The sequence below is a fragment of the Periplaneta americana genome, chromosome 10 (assembly GCF_040183065.1).
Source record: "Periplaneta americana isolate PAMFEO1 chromosome 10, P.americana_PAMFEO1_priV1, whole genome shotgun sequence".
Lineage (NCBI taxonomy): Eukaryota > Metazoa > Arthropoda > Insecta > Blattodea > Blattidae > Periplaneta > Periplaneta americana.
The window spans coordinates 166,699,778-166,722,532 of NC_091126.1; the positions used below are offsets into that span (position 1 = coordinate 166,699,778).

General features: G+C 35.8%; 1 protein-coding gene across 4 annotated transcripts in view; it reads left to right on the forward strand.

The window, feature by feature from the left end:
- Window positions 1–22,755, forward strand: part of LOC138708138 (adenosylhomocysteinase-like 1) — a 176,640-nt gene that overhangs the window by 52,928 nt on the left and 100,957 nt on the right. For all 4 annotated transcript variants that reach the window (XM_069838359.1, XM_069838360.1, XM_069838361.1 and 1 more), the window contains one exon: window positions 9,646–9,687. In XM_069838359.1, the coding sequence (XP_069694460.1) occupies window positions 9,646–9,687 (42 nt within the window). The remainder of the gene's footprint in view (window positions 1–9,645; window positions 9,688–22,755) is intronic.

A 22,755-nucleotide genomic window follows, 5' to 3' on the forward strand; every position in this document is an offset into this window, starting at 1 on the left:
AAGTTATAACGTGAAAGCTGACATCTGTAAAACATTTCGCTGTGTGTAAGTTTGGGCACAAACATGACCTGTTGAAGATCCATTGCATTCTATGATGCAGAGGGCGCTTACCGTCTGAAACTGCATGGTGCTGGCAACGTAACATCTTAATATCTCGCTTAAGAAACACAATTGGATGTAGCCTCTTTCATACATCATCCTCCTAGGCACATTGCACTTTTCTGCATAATAATTTCGTTTTCTATGATTTTGGCACTTTGCACCTTTCTACTTTAAAGTATCCAATTTTACTCTTTATTTTTATGATGGGTTTTACATAATTTACCATTCACATATTTGTATTTTTATATAATTTTAAAAAAATATTTTGAAGCAGTGTATAGTAGTTAATTTTATAGACGATGTTTTCTTGTTGTAAATGTAACAGAAGTCGAGATAAATGTATAAATTTAGTGTTATTTGATGGTATAAATATTCAAATTTCATTCTAAGCTTAAAAAAATGCAAAGTTCTAATGGAGGAATATTGAGATACAGGCAATAGGGAAAGCATGGAGAGTATGTGAGGGCCTATGCATGCCTTCTCTTTCAGTCTTCACTGTGTTCATGTAAATCACAATTGTTTCAAATAATTTGGGTGTTGTTAGTAATTTTGAAAGTAATAAAAATTAATATTTTGTGCGTGATCACTGAAATTATTCAAGAGTTACTTATAAAATTTGTCTGAAAGTTGAATTACTAGCATGCTAAGAATATAATCAGTGCATGAGTCCAAATCTTTTATTTCAATAACAGTAAGTAATTAACGTAGTTTTCTCTCAATTTTAATAAACTTTAAAAATGATATATTGCAGGGGATATAAGAGTGAAAATGAAAGTGGATATTAAAATAATCTGCATCTAAGAACACCAGCCTTAAACTATTTCAGAGTGCTTTTTTAACAATTCCAAGAGAAAATTATATGAGTACTTGCTATTGCCTGATTGCATGTAATAGCATGTATATTAATGTCTTAAATGAGGATACTCATTTTATGTGTGCAGCATATTTAGTTTATATACCATTAAGTAGGAGAAAAATTCGTACCGGCACCGGGAATCGAACCCAGGACCTCTCAGCTGTGCACGCTGAGTGCTCTCTAACCAACTGAGCTATGCCGGGACCCGATTCACGACGCCGGCCGAACTCCTCTCGTAGTATCGTGTTACGGCCTTACTGCCTGCACTTGAGACGATACACGTCATATATGTACAGGAGCGCATATTACGTGCCTTTATGGCCATATTCAACAACAGTTTCTTTAAACTGTTAACATCATATATGTATCAAATATGAATGAGGTCTCGCCCACCTTATTATATCGTGAATCGGGTCCCGGCACAGCTCAGTTGGTTAGAGAGCACTCAGCGCGCACAGCTGAGAGGTCCTGGATTCGATTCCCGGTGCCGGTACGAATTTTTCTCGTACTTAATGGTATAAAACAAACTGACTAGTCATGCTAGTCGAGCAAAATATAATGAGGTGGGCGAGACCTCATTCATATTTGATACATATTTATTTTATGTAAAATTTCTCTTTTAATTTGGAAGGTTTAGAATTATTTAAGTTTGTTATTCTCGAAATAACACACCAATTTGTACTTTAAAAGTAAAATAATACACGGAATTCTTACAAAATTATTCTGTACATTACATGAATGGGTAGCAGTTGGTAAATATTTAAGTTACGGTAAGTGCTGTCTCTTTATAATTACTGTACAACAGCCTCCTAATACATTTGGATTATTTTCACATTTGCTATGTGCATACAATTTTTCCTTTTTTGAAATATTGAATTAATTTTTGTTAGGTGAAAGTATAGAATATGAAATATTTAATTAATGGACAATCTCGATCGTGAGTGCATTGAAGTTCTACTGTATATTAAAAGAAAAACTTTATTCTGTTAATGTCATTAGGAATTAATGTTTTAGGTATTTGTAATGCCGCAACTAGGACCCAGAAGTTCATGTCCTAAAAAAAACTACTAAATATGCATGCAAATGTGCCCTTAAAAAGTAAAAAGTATAAAATGTGCCAATAAAATTACGTTTCCTTAAAATAATAATAATAAAAATAATAATCCATGGCACTACAGTCCGTGAAGGGCCTAGACCGACAAGCTGGCTGCTGACCTCACGCCCACATGCCGAAGCAGAGGTGGACGATCATCCAATCAGAATGGAGGTATCTTGTGGTTAGCTCGATGATCCCCCCAGCTGTTATAGCTGGTATTTGCAACCGGATTTCGCTACCTATCGTAGCTCCCAAAGTGCATCACGATGCTAGGTGGGCACCGGTCCCATACACTGGCCGAAATTTCATGAGAAAATTTCTTTCCCCATGAGGACTCGAACCAGCGCGCATTCCGTAACGCGAGTCCTAGGCGGGATGCCTTAGACCACGGCACGGGACTTCCTGTAAAATACAAATATGTATGAACTTAACGTTGTTCTTTAGAGGCTGAAGCAGAAGTGGTTCTGTTGCCTAAAATCAGAGCGTGGTTGAGGTTTTCAATCGAGAAACTGCGTCTCTTGTCCCTGAAGACGTTTTTATATTATTAAAACTTCTTTCCACATCACATGAGGCTATTGAGGCCTATTTAAATGACGTTAATTTTTTCGCAGATACAAATCTTTTGGTGTGATGGAGGATTTCTCTTCGAGAATTTCTAGAATATCCCTCAATTGTTCATACCTAGGAATTTTTTTTTTTAATTAATGTTAGTTGCTTTATCATTTACTTTTTGTCCTACACTGCCAGGAATGAATTAGGTTCATTTCTTAAAGAACAGCTGGCAACTGAACTTAATAAAATTGAATTTAACTGAATTTTTGGCAGGGGGCATTCGTGATCTGTTGTGCTAACCCTCAAGCTAGGCACATTCTCAGACCCACACTGGCTGACTATACTGAGGTTTGCTTCATACCCAAGTTTGGAGCAGGCAACGCCCTCTGTGCATCACCAACTGGCATTTGGGGAATGCTGTGGAATGACGACAAAATGTAGAGATGTTGATGGAATGATATAGATGCCCAATATGGGAAAATGGGAGAAACCCAAGAAAAATCCCATCTGCAACCTTGTGTCACAAGTGTCACTATGGATTTTCCAATTAAAAATTCCAGGTCTGCTTCGGACTCAAACCCGGACTATGCATGACAGGCTGAAGGTGTGACCACTCAACCACCACAAGGGTAACGGCTAGTGACATGTGTAAAGGAGGGTCAACAATTTCCAGCAACATGATTTCTTTTGGTAAACCAGAAAAATGAGGAGATATAAATACAAGATGCCCTTCTTATTGTTTGCCAGGACATTTCGAGTTATCTTAATAGATACAGCATTATTCGAGTTTAACGAATTAACGACCTCTTTAAGTACTTGCAGATACTAAGCACAATATAAGGCCACATCAAGCCACATTCCCCAACACTGATGCAGGTGAAAGTGGAATATTAAGTGATAATAATTGATCTAAATACCTGAAATCTTCTTATTGGCATTTAACAAAAATGTTCCTTATGGAGGCATGCGAGCCACTGACCTAATGGGTGAGGTTTGAGTATTCATATTTTATCATGGTGATTCGCATATTCTATCTTCCCTGCAGCTACCTGTTTTTTTTTTGTGTTCATGAAAGAAGAAATCTTGTACATTTCATAAATATGCTATATAGGTTTTATCGTCGACCTGGTTGGCAAGTTGGTATAGCGCTGGCCTTCTATGCCCAAGGTTGCGGGTTCGATCCCGGCCCAGGTCGATGGCATTTAAGTTGCTTAAATGCGACAGGCTCATGTCAGTAGATTTACTGGCATGTAAAAGAACTCCTGCGGGACAAAATTCCGGCACATCCGGTGATGCTGATATAACCTCTGCAGTTGCGAGCGTCGTTAAATAAAACATAACATTTTAACATTTAACATATAGGTTTTATCAAGTGCTTTTATGGTAATTTTTTCCTTAACCATACACACTACTCCATATTTTTCTCCCTTGAAATATATTTTACTCTTCTCTCTCAACCCTTCCGACCATCATTTAATGAATGCTTTTTTTTTGTCAAAGGAGTAAAGAAACTCTTTTGTTTTACCTTTTAATTGTCAAACAAACTTGATTTAAAGATCCCATGAAACTCTCACGTAGGGGCACTTGTCTCGATCAATCCTGGAACGTGTATCTGCAGCACTACGGGGTTTTTAACCATACTTTTCGTAATTCTCCAGAGAAGCTACACCAAAAGCACGATTTTTTTGTTGGTTTTTGTGGGATGTTTACAGTGATAAACACGTAGTCTTAGTTTGCAATCACAAATACTTTCAACATAAAAATCGTTTTATATTTTCCTGCATGATATAGGCTACCTATTCGAATGCATTGTTGTACCTCCTCTTCCACTTGTTATAAATATGGCACTGGAGAGGACCAGGATGTAACACAAGGGAAGCAGATCATATCCCTAGTAATTCGTACTGGACCTTGCGCAGTGAGGGAGGGGAATTTACAACAGTGCATTAGAATAAACAGGTATGTATCAAACGATTTTTATATTGAAAGTATTTTAGCTGCAAACTAAAATCATGTGTTTATCACTACATACATTCCACGGAAGCCAGTGAAGCATAAGGAAACTATGCCTTGTTTGGTGTGAATTTTCTGAGAAAATACCATTCTGTTGTATATTGTTGTTGATTCCAGCACTGTAGAGGTGGAACATTTGTGTTTATGAATATCAAAGTAGTTATGTTAGGAACAGCAAGAGATGATATAAGGTCGGGACAGATCTCCGTTTATGTAAAAACTTAGGCCCCCAAACACCGTACGGCTCCATATGGGCAAAATTTTCTCTTCTGCATACGATTAATTGAAAAATTCGATGTTTCCATATGCCGTATAGTCCCCATGACAGCTGAAAAATTGATAATTCGTATAGATAATATGTGAGCTTACAATTATACCCTCCAGGAAAGAGTATGCAAATGCATAACTTCTGGGCCCTAGTTATGACTTAAAATTTCATAAAAATTTTGTTACTTTTGAAATGAATTTTTTTTTTATTCATATTAATTTGTTGTATAAAACTACGTGTTCATAACTCCATTTTAGTCGGCCTGGAATACTGGCCTTTTGTGCCTGAGGTTGCGGGTTCGATCTCAGCCTAGGTCGATGGCATTTAAGTGTGCTTAAATGCGACAGACTCATGTCAGTAGATTTACTGACATGTAAAAGAACTCTGAGGGACAAAAATCCGGCACACGACAACAGTGATATAACCTCGGCAGCTGTGAGCGTCATTAAATAAAATATAATTTACAATTTTACAATTTACTCCTTTTTTGTAGTCAAGAATTCATTTTGTGGAAGAGATACCGAAAAGTCGTGATGTGATATGTTCCTTATCACTATGAATGCAGAGGAAGAATGTCCTTTTTTATGGAAACATTTTAGTCCTTAATATTAGTTATTTTTAATTTTTTTTTCTATACCTCGTAATGTTTTCTAGCATGAAATGTTTCTGTATGCATGTATCAATGCATGTATGTGAAGTGTTAATACTGCATTCCAAAGGACAGTAATGAATCTCGTTTTATATCAGAAAGAATGTCCTTTCAATTATCACTTTTAGCTGCGTGTGTGTGTATCATATATGTTTTCTTGTGTACAGTTTGTCTCTGAATTTATATTTACAAATCTTGACATTAATTTTGTTAATGATGAGCAATTAAATTACTGAGATCTAAGGTCTGAAACCAAAATTATAATGACAATGACTGAATTGAAGCTTTATTATTAATTTCGGGAAAATAATTTTCATTGCGAATTAATATTCTGAGGAAACAATTTTTTGAATAGTATACAAACAGACTGTCCCAGGATGAATGTAAAATACTTGTGGATAATGTAGTTTGGGTAACCTATATCGATTTATGTAGAGATTAATTTTTGGTCCTACAGAATTACTGGTATCAGTGATGGTTACCATTTTTTTTTTCCGTTAATAACAGATATATTGATTTAGTCTGCTATATCTCTGTCCGAAATCTAACAGTTGGGAGATATTCATGGGCGAACTTTTAAATCAAGATTCAAATATTTCTACGTTTTCGAACAGTAGTGCATTATCTTATAATACAGGGCATATCAAAAGTCCGGTAACACTTTCAATATTTTATTACACAAAAACTACTAATGATAGCACTTTCAAACACACGTCAGTTTAAAGTCAAACTCTCAAAGTTCTGTTTACACCTTACAGAGATTCAATGTGTGAACCACGAGTGACTCGGCAGATGTCCAAACGATAATCAAACTCTTCCCATACCCTTTTCAACATATCCTCTGTAACCGTGATGGCAGCTTCTCGAATTCTGGTTTTTAGTTCCTCTAAATCACGTGGCAAAGGCAGTACTAACACACAGTCCTTTAGATATCCCCATAGAAAAAAGTCACATGCAGTCATATCGGGTGACCTTGGTGGCCATGTCATGAAACATCTGTCCCTTACTCCAGCACGTCCTATCCAACGCTCAGACATCTCCGTATTCAGGTAAGCACGAACTGTATTGTGGAAATGTGGCAGAGCCCCATCTTGCCGAAAGATGAAATCGTCATCGAGATCTTGTCTAAGTTGAAGCACCAACCATTGCTCCAACATGTCCAGATATGAATGTCCAGTCACAGTAGCCTCAATGAAGAAGAAAGGTCCGTACAGTTTTCGTTGTGACAACGCGCAGAAAACATTCACCTTTGGTCAATCACCTTCATGTTCAATGATTCTGTGAGGTTTCTGTGTACCCCAAACACGACAGTTGTGCTTGTTAATTTTCCGAGTCACTCGCGGTTCACACATTGAATCTCTGTAAGGTGTAAACAGAACTTTGAGAGTTTGACTTTAAACTGACGCATGTTTGAAAGTGCTATCATTTGTGGTTTTTGTGTAATAAAATATTGAAAGTGTTACCAGACTTTTGATATGCCCTGTACATTATTGAAAAAAGTATCTTGGTGCTGTTGTAATAAATTTATTTAACATTAAGCAGTCTCAGTAAGAAAATAAAATAATTACACAAGACAAATTACCGAGATTACCCTTTTTACAGATTGCATGAACTGTATAACAGCCGCAGAAAAAGTGTATTCATGTGGCTGTTGATCTTTACACTAGAGTCCAGTAAGCCTCTTTGATAAAGATAAGGTTGTTTTTTTTTTTCGGTAATTCCGTAGAAAACATTGGTAAATGTGGCAGCCATCATCGAGGATTAGTGACAGGTTAGGTTTGGTTTGTTCAGGTTTCTAGTATGCCTACCAAAAAAACGTATAATATTAAGGCATACCAAAAACCTCAACATACCAAACCTAACCAGTCTTTGACCCCTCGATGATGTCAATGATGTCCGTTATACTGGTGACAGACTACAGCACTAATCGCTATTAGCACTTATCGCGATCAGGCCCGATCGCGATTACCAAAAATGTGGTGAGACACTAGGTCCCGTCTGGTAAACAGCTGAATTACCATAGAGGAAACAATTTTCTCTATGTACATATGTATACGTTTGTTTCCCTCCTGGACAACACCTAAAGTTCATACTTTCTTTTGATGTTTGTTCATTCCCCCCCCCCCCCTCTTTTTTGTTGTTTCTTGTAGTTTGATATGGGAATTTATTTGTTAAAATTGTTATGTGCTTTACAATGTAAACTGATACAATTTATATCATGCCAAAAATTTATATTATTTTGTAGGCCTAATAAAACATATTTTTAAAATCAACCTTAACCTCAACGATAGCGTCGTAATGGAGACTGAAATTGAAAATCTGAAAAAGAAACCAGTTCCAGTTTGTAATCCATTATTTATTGAAATGAAACATCTTTCAGCAGCCTTCTATTGCTCTCTAGATATATGAAATATGAATAATTCGTCTGTCATTTGTTAATATATTTCTTTTTACTTTTCTCACATCTGCATTAAATTTCTCCACTACGTCTAATAGTAGCCAAATTCATTTTATAGCCATTCATTTTCGTTTCTATTTCATATAATACAATGGAAGGGGTAACAAAATTTCACAGCAGAAGCTATCACGACTTCCTAAATAATATAAATCAAGGTGATTCGAAACCAAGGATTACTAAAATGTTACTTTCGTCCACTGGGCTGTGCCTCAGCGTGATTATCTTGTTCTGGAAACAGGATTTAGCTCCTGATCACGATCGGGACGGTGACACACTACAAACCCGATCGCGATTAGTGACTGTAGTCTGTCACCAGTATTATATTGACCAACATTTTCTACCAAATTACTCTTTTTTTTTTTTTCTTTTTACAGACTGTTTAACAATACAGTGGGCTAAACATAGAGAATGTTTACAAATTTCATCACTACACTCTGTATGCAGTACAGTTAGACTGTTCTTGAAATTTTGTGATTTCTCTCAGCTTTAGATCAGATATGTTAGGACAATAATGTCATACGAGAAAGATATAACTACTTTGTTCTCATTCCCTTTTCACCATTTTCTAACCCTTTAATACTTCTGCTGCTGGACAACTTTCACTATTTCCACCTTTTCTCTAATCCTTTTATGATATCACCGTTTCATAAATCATGCTTGTAAACACTATAGAAACATAGAATACGTCTTCAAAGATTTTGACAGTGCTGTAGGATGGTAATATATTTCCTTATGAAGATGACATTGTTTCGACATTTGAAAAATTGTTTATTCTATTTATATAAATGGATGATTTTATTACACCATTCATTGTGAATTTTTGGAATGCAGTATTAATTGTGTGCAATTTAACATACAGTACTTTGTTGTGTGTTTATTTTGTTACCAGTAATTGTAATTCATATTATTTATACCCAAACAATATTGCAAACTTTAAACATTACAGACAAGGCATGCATAGTGTCACTCATTTGAATACAAATTATTTCTTGTAAAAGGGGCTATTTTTCAAATGGAATTCAACCTAACATTTGCTCTGTAGTCTTTCTGCAAAGTTTATTTCTTTGAATTGCATTCCAAATTAGAATTCATTTGAAAGTCAGGAGGGAAAGAAATATACATAGGAAAAGTGTCTTAAAAATGTTTACTAGAAAAATAGCCCTAATTGTTGGATTTTTAGTGTTTAATTGGGTGGGACGTATGTTTTCTTTTATATTTGCAATCCTGTTTGGTATTGTTTAAAATTGTATGTGAACTATGAATCATTATTAGTTAATAAAATTTACTTAGTGATAAACAGTGAATGAAGTCAAGATTTCCTCTTATTTGGTGCATTTCCTTCAGTATCTTTCCCTCTTTATGTACTTCTAGAAAATGTTTCCAATAGTTTGCTTTATAGACAATCCCCAGATATATAGGATTTTTCTAAGGAGAACTTGGGTGTTTATGAATGTTGAATCACAAATATACTTGATTCTCCATAGAGAATTGGGCCAAATTAGTTGTGGTTAAATACTGTCAGCTCTTCCTTAGAAATACCCTTTATCTACGTAATATTGATGAGTTATATTTTTGGCGACACTTTTCCTGACACTTGTATTTTTTTATTCACTTTATTATCTGTTTATACGTGCAAATATTTTGTTTTCAGAGTTTGGATGGCACAAACGCTTTCCTTGGTCAAAGAAAGTTGGTGAGTAGATAATGTTTATGTAGATAGATTTATGCAGACTTTCTAGTCACTTTAGAGTTAATATCTATACTTTCCATTATGTGCATGTGACTGCAACATTAGTCTTTTAAGATTTCCCCCCACCACTCCTTATGTATGTAGATGGTTTTCTTACATTTGTTTTTTTTTTAATTTATTTTTTATACTGTAGTTTCAATATTTGTCCAACATTCTTCTTTCTTCTGAGAGATTCACACATTAATTTTCGAGTCTCTAAAATTATTAAATTTTAACAATTTTATTCATATTTATAAACATAGTAATTTTTGTTAAATTTTGTGTGGTTATAAAGGAAAACGAATATGAAATAAATTTAGTAATGATTGGCAATAATGTTTAAGACATACTGGTGTTTTTCGTCGATAGGAGCCCGTAGCGGCTGGTGGTCAAAATAATGAGTGTGCTACAATCTCTTTATCTGCCTACTATATACACTTATATGTATTTATCTTAATTTGAGACTCGCCTAGTGACGAAATATGAAGTCCATACGACGTTCCTTCCTACTGCAGAACTTGTCAATTACTGTACCCTGGTGTTAAACCCCTCCATCTTGGACATCATACTCTTTTCTATTTACAGTATTGCAAGAGCAGTGAGACTATCCTGGGACATAGTGTTCCTTAAAAACCGTTTTTATGCGTTTCAAGCAAGAAAAACATCTTTCTGGCTCAGCAGTGGCCATTGGTGTTGTAACGAAAATATTTAACAACTTCGTTACTTCACGGAATGGACCTGTAAATTGTTGGAGACTATGTATTGTGACAACTGAACAGACATCTATATTTTGGAAGTAGGGTTTTCTGTATAGAACTCTAAGTTGTGTCTTTAACACTCTTTTGTTCAGTATAGTATAGCTGTTGACAGCAACTTCAATTCGCGTTCACGAAAATTATACGAAAAATTCTAAAAATTTTTGCTGTTTAACAATTTTGTTGCGTCTAGGTAGCTTAAAGACTGGAAACAGTGAGTAGTTTCCTGAATTATACAGTCACATACTTCCTTGGCTTCAATTTTCTGGGATTCCATTTTCCGTCACTTGCTAGCTGATTCAGAGGAACCTCATAGGCCTACAGGTAGATGGCAGCAGCAGTCTGATATTTGAATTACCAAATACATTGTAAATAGTTCCGAGTTCTTCCACAAACAAGCATTCTTTCGTTATGCTGTACTTTTTCAATCTCCAAGCTGTGTTGTGCTGAAGCTGACTACAGCACTTTCCCGCGTAAAATTAGCCAATCAGAGCAGTGATTTCAGCTTCGCACATGCGCATAAATGTCTACATTCTCATATGAAGTTCAGAGTAGCACAACGAACCCCCTGAGGCACCAAAGAGCGAAGAGCGGAGACTAAACACTTGATAATGCGTCATGAATATAACCACGGGAAATTGTTAAATGACAGATCAGATACTATGGTATTACAAATACATTATTTGAGCAAAAATTATCATTGTACTGTAGCACATAAGGCTGCCCCTGGATAGGAGACTCCATTTTGAGATGAGGGAACAGAAAAATGTCGCATGGAGCTAGGTCCGGGCTGTATGGAGGATAGGGCACACATTCGATGTTTTTTCGGACCAAATATTGAGCAACAACGTTGCAAAAATAAGGGCGTGAATTATTATGATAAAGGTGCCAACAAGATGGATGCAGCTCAGGGTGTTTTCGTTGGATGTGTTCTGCCAGGATGCTTAAAACAGTCTTGTAATACTCCCCATTAACCATTGTTTGTGGGGGGACTATATGTTGATAAGCCATTCCACGACAGTCGAACGAAATCACCATAACCTTTCCTGCCAGCCGAACAACCTTGGCCTTCTTTGGTGTCGGAGAACCAGATGATTTCCAGACCTGTTTAGTTTCAAGGTCGTAATGGTGAAGCGAAATCTCATCACTTGTAATGATGGAATTCAGGTATGCCTCGCCATGGTTTGCTACCAGAAGCTGAAGCTCCAGACACACATCCATTCACGCCATCTTCTGTTCAGGCTTCAACAATTTTGGCACCTATCTGGCACATGTGCATCTCATATGTAGGTGATAGTGCAAAATGGTGAATGCACTACCATGGGAAATCTGTACCATGTCTGCCAATCTATCCACTGTTATTCGTCGATCTTCTCGAACAATGATGGCAGCTGTGTTCATCACAGTCTCATTCACTGCAGTGTTTGGAGCACCTGGATTGTCCTGCTTTGTTGTTGAAACACGACCTTCCATAAACTTCTTGAACCACCGAAGTGCAGTTGATGTGGCAGAACATCATCGCCATTTGCTTCCTGTAACATTTTGTATGCTTTCATACCGAATTTCTGCAGACAGAAGCAAAATTTCAGAGCAGCATACTGCTCATTAGGAAGCAACTCCTTATTGCACAGCCAACTGGCGAACTCTCTCTCTTTACTATGATCCATGTGCGTACATGCTTTCAATTTTTTCCATCAAACATGTGAGATCTATCCTGTTCATTAAAAATTGTTTCACTACCTTATCTCCACTGTGTGATGAGAAAAAGTCTTTCTCAGTCTTTATTGTTGAGCCCTCTTAACGACCTCTATGTCTAGATTTGAATCCATGTATTTTCATTTGACATTCCATAAGTATTCTTGCGGAAATGATGATGATGATGATGATGACGATGACGACGACGACGACGACGACGACTACGACGACTACTGCTACTGCTACTACCGAAATCCCAGAGCCAGGACACTTTTTTTGTTTAGAAATGCACAAATGTTTATTGGCTATCACTAACAAGGACAATGGTGCTTGTAGTTTTCTACATCATCTACATCAGGGTTTCTCAAACTATGGTCCATGGACCACCTGTGGTCCTCGAGGTCTGCCCTTGTGGTCCTTCAAAAAAGACAGAAGAAAAAATAAAATTCAAACGAATTGCGTATCACACTATAGCTGAAAATCTCAGAGTTTGGAAATGACACATGGCAATTTCCTTTCACTTTTTCTCCCAGTACTGACAATTAATGAAATTTATTACCCTACCTGTCTACCGACTTCCCACTCTACTCTCAACAACAAAAGAGGAATTTGAAACACTATGAACATGGTGTTTCTCGCCATTTTTTCCCCGCACATCTGGCACCTGTAATCCAGCCAGGGACCACCCGAATTCATAACAGAGGACCAAAGTGCCGAACCTTTTCACGTATTTATGACTTATTTTCCAAGTAATTCTGACGAATTTTCATAGGTTCGTGATTACTTTCATTGCGATATTGAAAATAATAAATTTTCATAAAGTGAAAGAGCACAGTTAATTTAACTCTCGAATGACACCGAACTTAAAATGGAATTCGAAGCAGAAGGTATGGTTAATTTCTGGACTGCATCACAAGTGAAAAGAGAATACAGTGGACTGTACAATGGTGCTTTAGAGATCATAATTCAGTTTGCTTTTACGTATCTGTGTGAGAAAAGGTTTTCATCACTAACTCTAATAAAATAACTTGATGTATGTGACTATCTCCGACTTAAGCTTGTCAGCATACATCCAAGTATAGAACAACTGTACAAGAATCTCTTTAATGTGAGTACCAACATTTACATTTTTAGTTAATTAAAGATTATCTAAACTCTAATAACTTGAATTATTAAAAAAAACGAAAATGAGTTTTCTTCTATTAACATTGACTTAATTAGTTAATACTAATATAACATTAATTGAATTAAATTAATTTTAATTAATTTATTCTATTTTAAAATATAAGTATACTGATATTAAAATATGCTACAAAAATGATAAATTTGCTTAAGGTGGTCTGCGAAAATGTTCATTTCCTTAACTGGAATAACTTAAAAAAGTGGTCCCCACTTGAAAAAAGTTTGAGAAATGCTGATCTACATCATTGTTGGTTATGAGGAATGTATAAATTATTACGCATTTTTTAAAACATCTGCCTCCGTTACCTTGCAATTGCAATATATGTTGTGATCTGAATGAAGTATAATTATTTTGCAAAATTTCATTTGCTGTCATAGAACCACTTGTAAATATTGAATGCGAATAAAATTTATGCAAAAAATTTTAGATTGCCGCAGTGACATGTATGAGTTACCGTCGTACATTAAAGAAAAAATGTACCATATTATGGCAGATTGTAAAGAAATTAAGTTAATTGAATGAATGTGGAGATCATACTTCCGAGTTATTCTCATCCATTTGCCTACACATAGGAGCAAACCTAACTTCATTGGCATGGTGTTCTTGAGAGAGGCAAATGTATGCAGTATTTAAAACGGTAAACATTATAGATGTACAGTATATATGGACAAACATAAAAAAAAATACTTTTACAGTATTTGAGAAAGCAGAAATTTGTCTTCTGTAGTATGACGAGCCTTCGTTTATTCGAAACTCCGAAAATCAACAATATCTCATGTTGAAGTCATGCAACAAGCACATTTGAAAAAGGGAGGTGAATTTCTCATGCTTCTTTACCCTTGACACTGGGAAGAATGTTCATTATAATAATGTTACTTAATCCTAGAAAATGAATCTGTGTTATTTGTGATAGATCAGCGGCGGATTTTCAGGGTAGGCAAGGGAGGCCGTGCCTCCCCTAATATTTTACCAGAACACAATATGGCAGTAATAATTTCAGCTGAATTAAGATCACAGACAAGTTACAGCAAATGACGAACATTTTTCCTTTTATATTAATTTTACTATTCACTATGACTAAGATGTACTGTAAGTTATGTAAAGTCGACCACATCCAGTTGGTGATGCCCGCTCGCTATACTGTAGATAGTACAAATAATTCGTACTGAAAAATAACAGATAGCGCTGTAACCTGTATAGTCGACATCTAGCAGCCTGCAGTGTCTATGTGAGAGCGGGCGAGAAGAGTCGGCTACATGACGCTACTCCCAGGTAACCATGACAACAGCAGTTCAACCAATAAAACAGCTGGTTAGAAGAGTGTTTAAACTTGATAGAACGCGTGAGGGGAGCCGATTTGGAGACGTCCTACCCACCGCTAACAACTGTATTGCTTATAGTCACGGCTGGTTTCGGCTGTATTGGGAAGCTCTCTCTCTTTCTCTCTTCTTGGTTTTAGAAAATTGAGTCACGTGTTGTTAGTTTTCTTTCCCTACGTAAAAGTTTTCATTTATGTTGTTAGATTTTCTCTTGTTTGCGGGTGTTCTTGTTATTTTATTCTTTTGTGTTACGAGATGTATTTACTTATACAGTATTTTAAATATACCGAGAGTTTAGAAAAAAATGCAGATTTGTCTCTAGCTTCTTCTAGTAGCAGTTATTCAGTATGTTGATCGGTTTGCGAAGAAAGAGGAACGTCGAGTTAATTTGCTGTAAAATTAGACTATGTAATAGTAATGAGCAAGTCTCGGATTCTTAGGTTCGAATCAATTTTTTTGCTATTTCCTTATTCTCGAAATATTGCTTTTCTTATTCATTTTATGTAGCACAGCATAACATTCTTAAATTCAATATGACCTAAAAAGGCCTAATTCGTAGGTTAGGACCTGGAGTGTCCTAAAGAGAGGCAATCTTTACCAAGCCGTTGTAATATATTGATAGTATGTTGTTTATTTATTTTTTTCCCCCCGTAAAATCATATAAATTCCTAAACATAAGATTTAAAATCCTAAAACATGAATTGGAAAATCTAATTTTAATTTCTTGAAACCTATGACTTCTGTGCTTGGTAATGAGGTATGTTACAGGCCTTATATTTTTATATTCTCATCATTCACGTCTTGGCCTCCCCAACTTTCAAACCCACCGTCCGCTACTGTGATAGATCAGCTTGCAGAAACGTTTTGAAAGTCATAAAAATACAAATTCTCTTGCTTCTATCTGTTAGCAAATAATAAATTCTCTTTAATTCTTCAACTATTTGCTAGGTAACAAAATATTACCTTTTTCCAAAAACCTAATTCTTTAACTTGCTCTTAAGATAATGACTTAAATCAGTGACAAGATATACAGAATATTTCAAAAAGATTGTAAAAAACTTCGTTGGATGGTAGGACAGGGCATTTGAAGCCATTTGAGATAGGGAATGCATATCTACCGAAGATCCTTCCAGAGCTACGTCATTGTAAAAGTGCTAGCCCCTGCAGATAGTTAAATTGTTGTGTTCATGCAGAAAACAACAAGAAGGCAACACCATAGACGATGATTCGGTACATTTAGGTTGTTGTAAGTAAGAGTGCTTCCCTTGTATCGACAATAGAAGTAACACATCCGCATTGTTTTATTACCCTGAGTTGTAGTCTGTGATGATAGTGCACTTTGAATGAATCATCATTGCTCCTTACTCCTTCAGGCCAATAAGTAGTGGAATGTCGACAAGAGAAGAGCCCAACATTGTAAGTTGTTTACACTTCATTTGTTAATGGGACATTTCAAATATGTTTCAAATTGGAAATGTTGATTTTATCAAATAAAACAAATATGGTACAGTTTTTTAGACAAAATATATTCAAAGTGATCCTTACATTTGTTTTGAGGTCCACATTTTACGACCGTGCCACTCTCTTTTCTTGTCACCATTACACCAAGCTTAACCTGAGCTGTAGTTGCACAATGAACTGATCCAACAATATGGGATTATACATAGGGGCTATTCCATCTCAAATCGACCGAAATATAGAAAAAACTGACCTTGCAATTTTTAAATACAATGAAACTTTTTCTGTCTGTTGACAACTGTGATACAATGCTTTGTGCAAAGTTTGAGGCATCATAACTTCACAGTGTTTAAATTAAAAATATTTAAATGTATCGTATTTTCATAAAATTAGCAAATTTAAACTGTTGTGGCTCTGAAACCCTTTCACCCAATGATCAAAATCATGATTTATTTTGATGCTGAGAAATTAAAGTTTATATTGACAAGTAAACATTCTTTCTTACTTTTTATGGAAATGGAGAAATTTAGATTTTTCTTCATTAAGATGCCTTTGACCACGAAAAAATATTTTTAAAATATATGGTTAGATTCCGCATTGAAAGTACAAATAAGCAATATTTTTTACTGGTGCACCGTTGATAAGAACGTATTGAAAATATCAAATAAAGGAAATAAATAGTACGCGTGTGAAGTAACCAGCTGACTGTGAGGCTGGAGCTAGCCGAGACAAGCAAGGCCAGGAGACAAACACGTGATGTTTCATCTAGTAGCGCATAGCTGGGCTAGCTTTATCACAAGTTTTCATAAACACAGGAGTAAAATGACCCCCAACGCTTGCTTATCTTCAGCTCTTGGCCGTGTGTGCGGTACTGCTCCGTTCAAGTCTAGGCATGTGAAACTAATTTATTTAATACCCTCGAAACTTATTGCCGAGCCACTAAGCAAACAATGCCGAATCCCTCTTAATAATGCAAGGTTTTTTCTCAATATTTTTACATTTTTACAAATTGGCAAAAAGCCTAAAAGTAAGTGAAATCAGATTATCTCTCTCTGTATACAATAAAAATAAGGATTACTTCTTCTTAACATGACCTACCAAATGTCAGCTTCAAAATAAGCTCTCGTTCAGTGTTCTGAAGTAAATGGTTCCAGAGTTCTGAGCGCTGAAAGAGGCTTGTTTTTATAAAATACGCTAAATTTGTCGCTCAATAGTGGGAAAACCGTTTGACTTTCGATAGTATATTTTTTAAAATGCACTGTCCTCAGAACCTTGTATAAATAGGGGAAAAAATTAGAGTATTAAAAAAATGCGAGGTTTTTTACTGATCGATTTCATATGGAATAGCCCATAGGCAGGAATACACTGACATGGTTCGGTAGACATGCATTTCTTATCAAAAATGGCTCCAAATGTCCTGCACTATAACCCCATGAAGGTTTTTACAATCTTTTTGAAACACGGAGACAATTACCAAGTACCAAAAGAGATTTTAATTTCAAGTAAGTTACCTACTGCAGGGTTTAGCACTTTATAATGACGTAGGTGGTGGCTCTGAAAGGAGGCTTTGGTGAAAATACATTCTCTATCTTAAATGGTTCCAAATGTCCTGCCCTGAAACACCACAAAGGTTCTTAAAATCATTTTGAAACACCCTGTATAAATCTCGTATAGTGTAGTTTTTATCCCATAAAAACTTAAATTTGAAGGTTGAATCTACCACCACGTTCTCCTTCTCTCCAAAAACATATCTATCAAATTTAAATATAGGTACCTAAGCTCTTATATGATATTCTTATTGAATTTGGCATTCCCAAGAAACTAGTTCGATTAATTAAAATGTGTCGGAGTGAAATGTACAGCAGAGTCCGTATAGGCCAGTTTCTGTCAGATGCGTTTCCAATTCACTGTGGGCTAAAGCAAGGAGATGCACTATCACATTTACTTTTTAACTTTGCTCTAGAATATGTCATTAGGAAAGTCCAGGATAACAGAGAGGGCTTGGAATTGAACGGTTACATCAGCTGCTTGTCTATGCGGATGATGTGAATATGTTAGGAGAAAATCCACAAATGATTAGGGAAAACACGGGAATTTTACTGGAAGCAAGTAAAGAGATAGGTTTGGAAGTAAATCCCGAAAAGACAAAGTATATGATTATGTCTCGTGACCATAATATTGTACGAAATGGAAATATAAAAATTGGAAATTTATCTTTTGAAGAGGTGGAGAAGTTCAAATACCTTGGACCAACAGTAACAAATATAAATGATACTCAGGAGGAAATTAAACACACAATAAATATGGGAAATGCCTGTTATTATTTGGTTGAAAAGCTTTCATCATCCAGTCTATTGTCAAAAAATCTGAAAGTTAGAATTTATAAAACAGTTATATTACCGGATGTTCTTTATGGTTGTGAAACTTGGACTCTCACTTTGAGAGAGGAACATAGGTTAAGGAAGTTTGAGAATAAGGTGCTTAGGAAAATATTTGGGGCTAAGAGGGACGAAGTTACAGGAGAATGGAGAAAGTTACACAACACAGAACTGCACGCATTGTATTCTTCACCTGACATAATTAGGAACATTAAATCCAGACGTTTGAGATGGGCAGGGCATGTAGCAGGTGTGGGTGAATCCAGAAATGCATATAGAGTGTTAGTTGGGAGGCCGGAGGGAAAAAGACCTTTAGGGAGGCCGAGACATAGATGGGAAGATAATATTAAAATGGATTTGAGGGAGGTGGGATATGATGATAGAAACTGGATTGGTCTTGCTCAGGATAGGGACCAATGGCGGGCTTATGTGAGGGCGGCAATGAACCTCCGTGTTCCTTAAAAGCCAGTAAGTAAATAAGAAGTAAGTTACCTAAGCTCTTCATAATTGCACAAATTTCCCAAAAAAACATAATTTTGGGACAAAGCATCTCAGTTAACAAATCCAACAGTGGGATAAAATGTCTGGAGTTATTTAATTGATAGAGTATTCTGAGTGGGAGGGAGTGGGAGACAGAGTGAAATTTTGTGCGCATGCATACATTTGAGGAGAAGATAGAAAGTCACACAGCTTTATCATGATTCCATTGATTTGAGTTGAATAATTGTTGTCTGCTGTAGACACTCAGATGCATGTGTACCTCACAGTGCTAGTACGATTTTGCCCACCTGTTTACTTTTTCAATAATGATGGAAAAATGATGGCAGTGGAATCAGAATACCTCGAGGGAACCTCCAGTACCATATTTGTCCACAAATTCCACTTCGACTTGATAGGAAATCAGTGCAGAGCTTAAGCAATGAAAGTCTGTCTCTGAAGAATATTATCTTCACGTCATTTATTTTTCAGTTTTAATCATATTGAACAACATTTAGAGGAAAAAATTACTAAAAAAATATATTGAAATAACAGTGATAAACATGAAATACGTAATCATTCTTTTGTACCTTCCTCTTTGGCTCTTCATATGATCATTCATTCATTTATTCATTGTGTTCTGCTCAAGGACAGGTCTTTCACTGCAAATCCAGCATTCTCCAGTCTTTTCTATTTTCTGCCTTCCTCTTTGTCTCCACATATGATCCACATATCTTAATGTAGTCTCATCTGATATCTTCTTCTGCCCCGAACTCTTCTCCCATTCACCATTCCTTCCAGTGCATCCTTCAGTAGGCAGTTTCTTTTCAGCCAGTGACCCAACCAATTCCTTTTTTTCTTCCTGATCAATTTCAGCATCATTCTTTCTTCACCCACTCTTTCCATCACAGCTTCATTTCTTATTCTATCTGTCCACTTCACACATTCCATTCTCCTCCATATTCACATTTCAAATGCTTCTATTCGCTTCCCTTCACTTCGTCGTAATATCCATGTTTCTGCCCCCATACAGTGCCACACTTCATACAGAACACTTCACTAGTCTCGTCCTTGGTTATTTTTCTAGAGGTCTGTTGAAGGTGATAATGTCAGTGAAATCAGTCTGGTGTCTAGCACCGAAATTTATTAGTCATAGTGGGTTGAGGGAAAACCCTAGAAAAACACTCAACCAGGTAACTTGTCTCAACCAGTATTTGAACCCAGGCCTGCTCATTTCGCCGTCAGACACGCTAACCATTACTCCACAGCAGTGGACTAAAGAATATGTTTGCTGAAACACCTTACGTGAAAATATAAATATTGTGTAAAATAAATTAAAATTTAACTGGGACTGTCACCTGATAATAAATACATAAGTTTCACAAATTTATTATTTCTGTTCTACCATAATTTTTAGAGCAGTTGCTAAATTCATATACCTTTTTCTTTATGATACTTACTTACTTACTTACTTACTTACGTACTGGCTTTTAAGGAACCCGGAGGTTCATTGCCGCCCTCACATAAGCCCACCATTGGTCCCTATCCTGAGCAAGATTAATCCAGTCTCTATCAACATATCCCACCTCCCTCAAATCCATTTAATATTATCTTCTCATCTACGTCTCGGCCTCCCCAAAGGTCTTTTTCCCTCCGGCCTCCCAACTAACATTCTATATGCATTTCTGGATTCGCTCATACGTGCTACATGCCCTGCCCATCTCAAACGTCGGGATTTAATGTTCCTAATTATGTTAGGTGAAGAATACAATGCATGCAGTTCTGTGTTGTGTAACTTTCTCCATTCTCCTGCAACTTCTTCCCTCTTAGCCCCAAATATTTTCCTAAGCACCTTATTCTCAAACATCCTTAACCTATGTTCCTCTCTCAAAGTGAGAGTCCAAGTTTCACAACCATATAGAATATAACTGTTTTATAAATTCTAACTTTCAGATTTTTTGACAGTAGACTGGATGATAGAAGCTTCTCAACCGAATAATAACAGGCATTTCCCATTTTTATTCTGTGTTTAATTTCCTCCTGAGTATCATTTATATTTGTTACTGTTGCTCCCAGGTATTTGAATTTTTTCCACTTCTTCAAAGGATAAATTTCCAATTTTTATACTTCCATTTCGTACAATATTCTCGTCACGAGATATAATCATATACTTTGTCTTTTCGGGATTTACTTCCAAACCTGTACCTTTATGATACTTTGACAGCTTTATTAGAAATTACATCAAATCGTGATGTTAACAAAAACAGCCATTTACACTAACATGAATCTGCACAGACTAATTCGTCCTATTACTCCTGTCAGTTTGAAGACATTTGCACAAACGAAAAGAAAAGAAAATGGTTGAATGTAGAATTTTCCTGGAAAACCACAATGAATTGGGCCAAGAAGCTTCTCTAATATTGATTATTTCTATTTAGAGCAGTTTTTAGATTCAAGCAATTATGCATAATTTATGCATTCTTTGACATTCTTGAATTACACATGTTCACTGCACGGTATTTCAAGGTTGAAGAAGAGACCATGTGTGTCAGTTCGTATATTGCATTTGTTGGTTTATGGTGAATGTTGTGAAATACGTAGAGTGTAGAAATTTAATATGTTTACCTAATTATGGTGAATGTAAATTAACTATACATGTCAGGCAGAATTGCAGTTGTATTGGAGTCTGTTTTATTTATGAATGCAAGACAAAATTGTATATCCTTATTGCACACAGATCCAAACTTTTTAAAATGAAAGTTCTTGTTTTTTTTGGCCGGACATCTGTTTGTAAGACAGTTTTTTTTTTTTTTTCACGTCAGCGTAGTCCATGGAGCCACATTGATGGTCACAGCTCATACATTTAGTTAGCATGCGTTACTGTGGAGTAGTGGTTAGCAAGTCTGTGAAACGAGTGGGCTTGGGTTCAAATCCCGATTGGGACAAGCTACCTGGTTCAGGTTTTTTCCAGGGTTTTCCCTCAACTCGTTAAGAGCAAATGCGGGGTAACTTTGGACACAGGACCCTGGACTCATTGGGTAGTAAGAATAAAGCTTAAGTACTTTCTCAAGGTTTATACTTTTGAGTATGAGCACTTCCTGTGATTATATAGTCGTAACCACTAGAACATACTCATATTCATAAGAAGAAAGACATTCTACCTAGCGTGAATATATACTCATCTCTACAACCTTCTTGATCATTTAAAAGTTAGTATGTACTCATGTTACCTATCCTCTCTGACCACATTGCACCGTGATGCTCAGTTTTTTTTTATAGACTTTCACATGCTATCCGCATGCTGTAGTGGTTTGTGTTTTTCTTTATATAAATAAATAAATAAGTAAACAAATAAACAAACAAATTAATAAATTAATTAAATAATAAAATAAATAAAATAACCAAATAAATAAGTAAATAAATAAATGAATAAATAAATAAACATGAAAAAGAGTGTGAATCAGATAAGTGACGTTAATAAACAGGAAACAAGAAAATAGTACTGGGAAATCGTCATTACGGGATGTTGGATAGCGATTACAATCCATTTCTAGAATTCCAGTTATGCTAATTTTATTTTTTATTATAGAGAGTTATATATATAATTTAAAGTTACAAGTAATTGCATTTTGCAATTCAAATTTTACAAAATAAACTGTAGGCTAATTGTTAATTATATTTAACAATACACTCTAACCTTATAATTTGATAGCCATTCATATTTTTTAGGTTATGTTTTTTATGAAGAACAAATACGTGTTTAACCA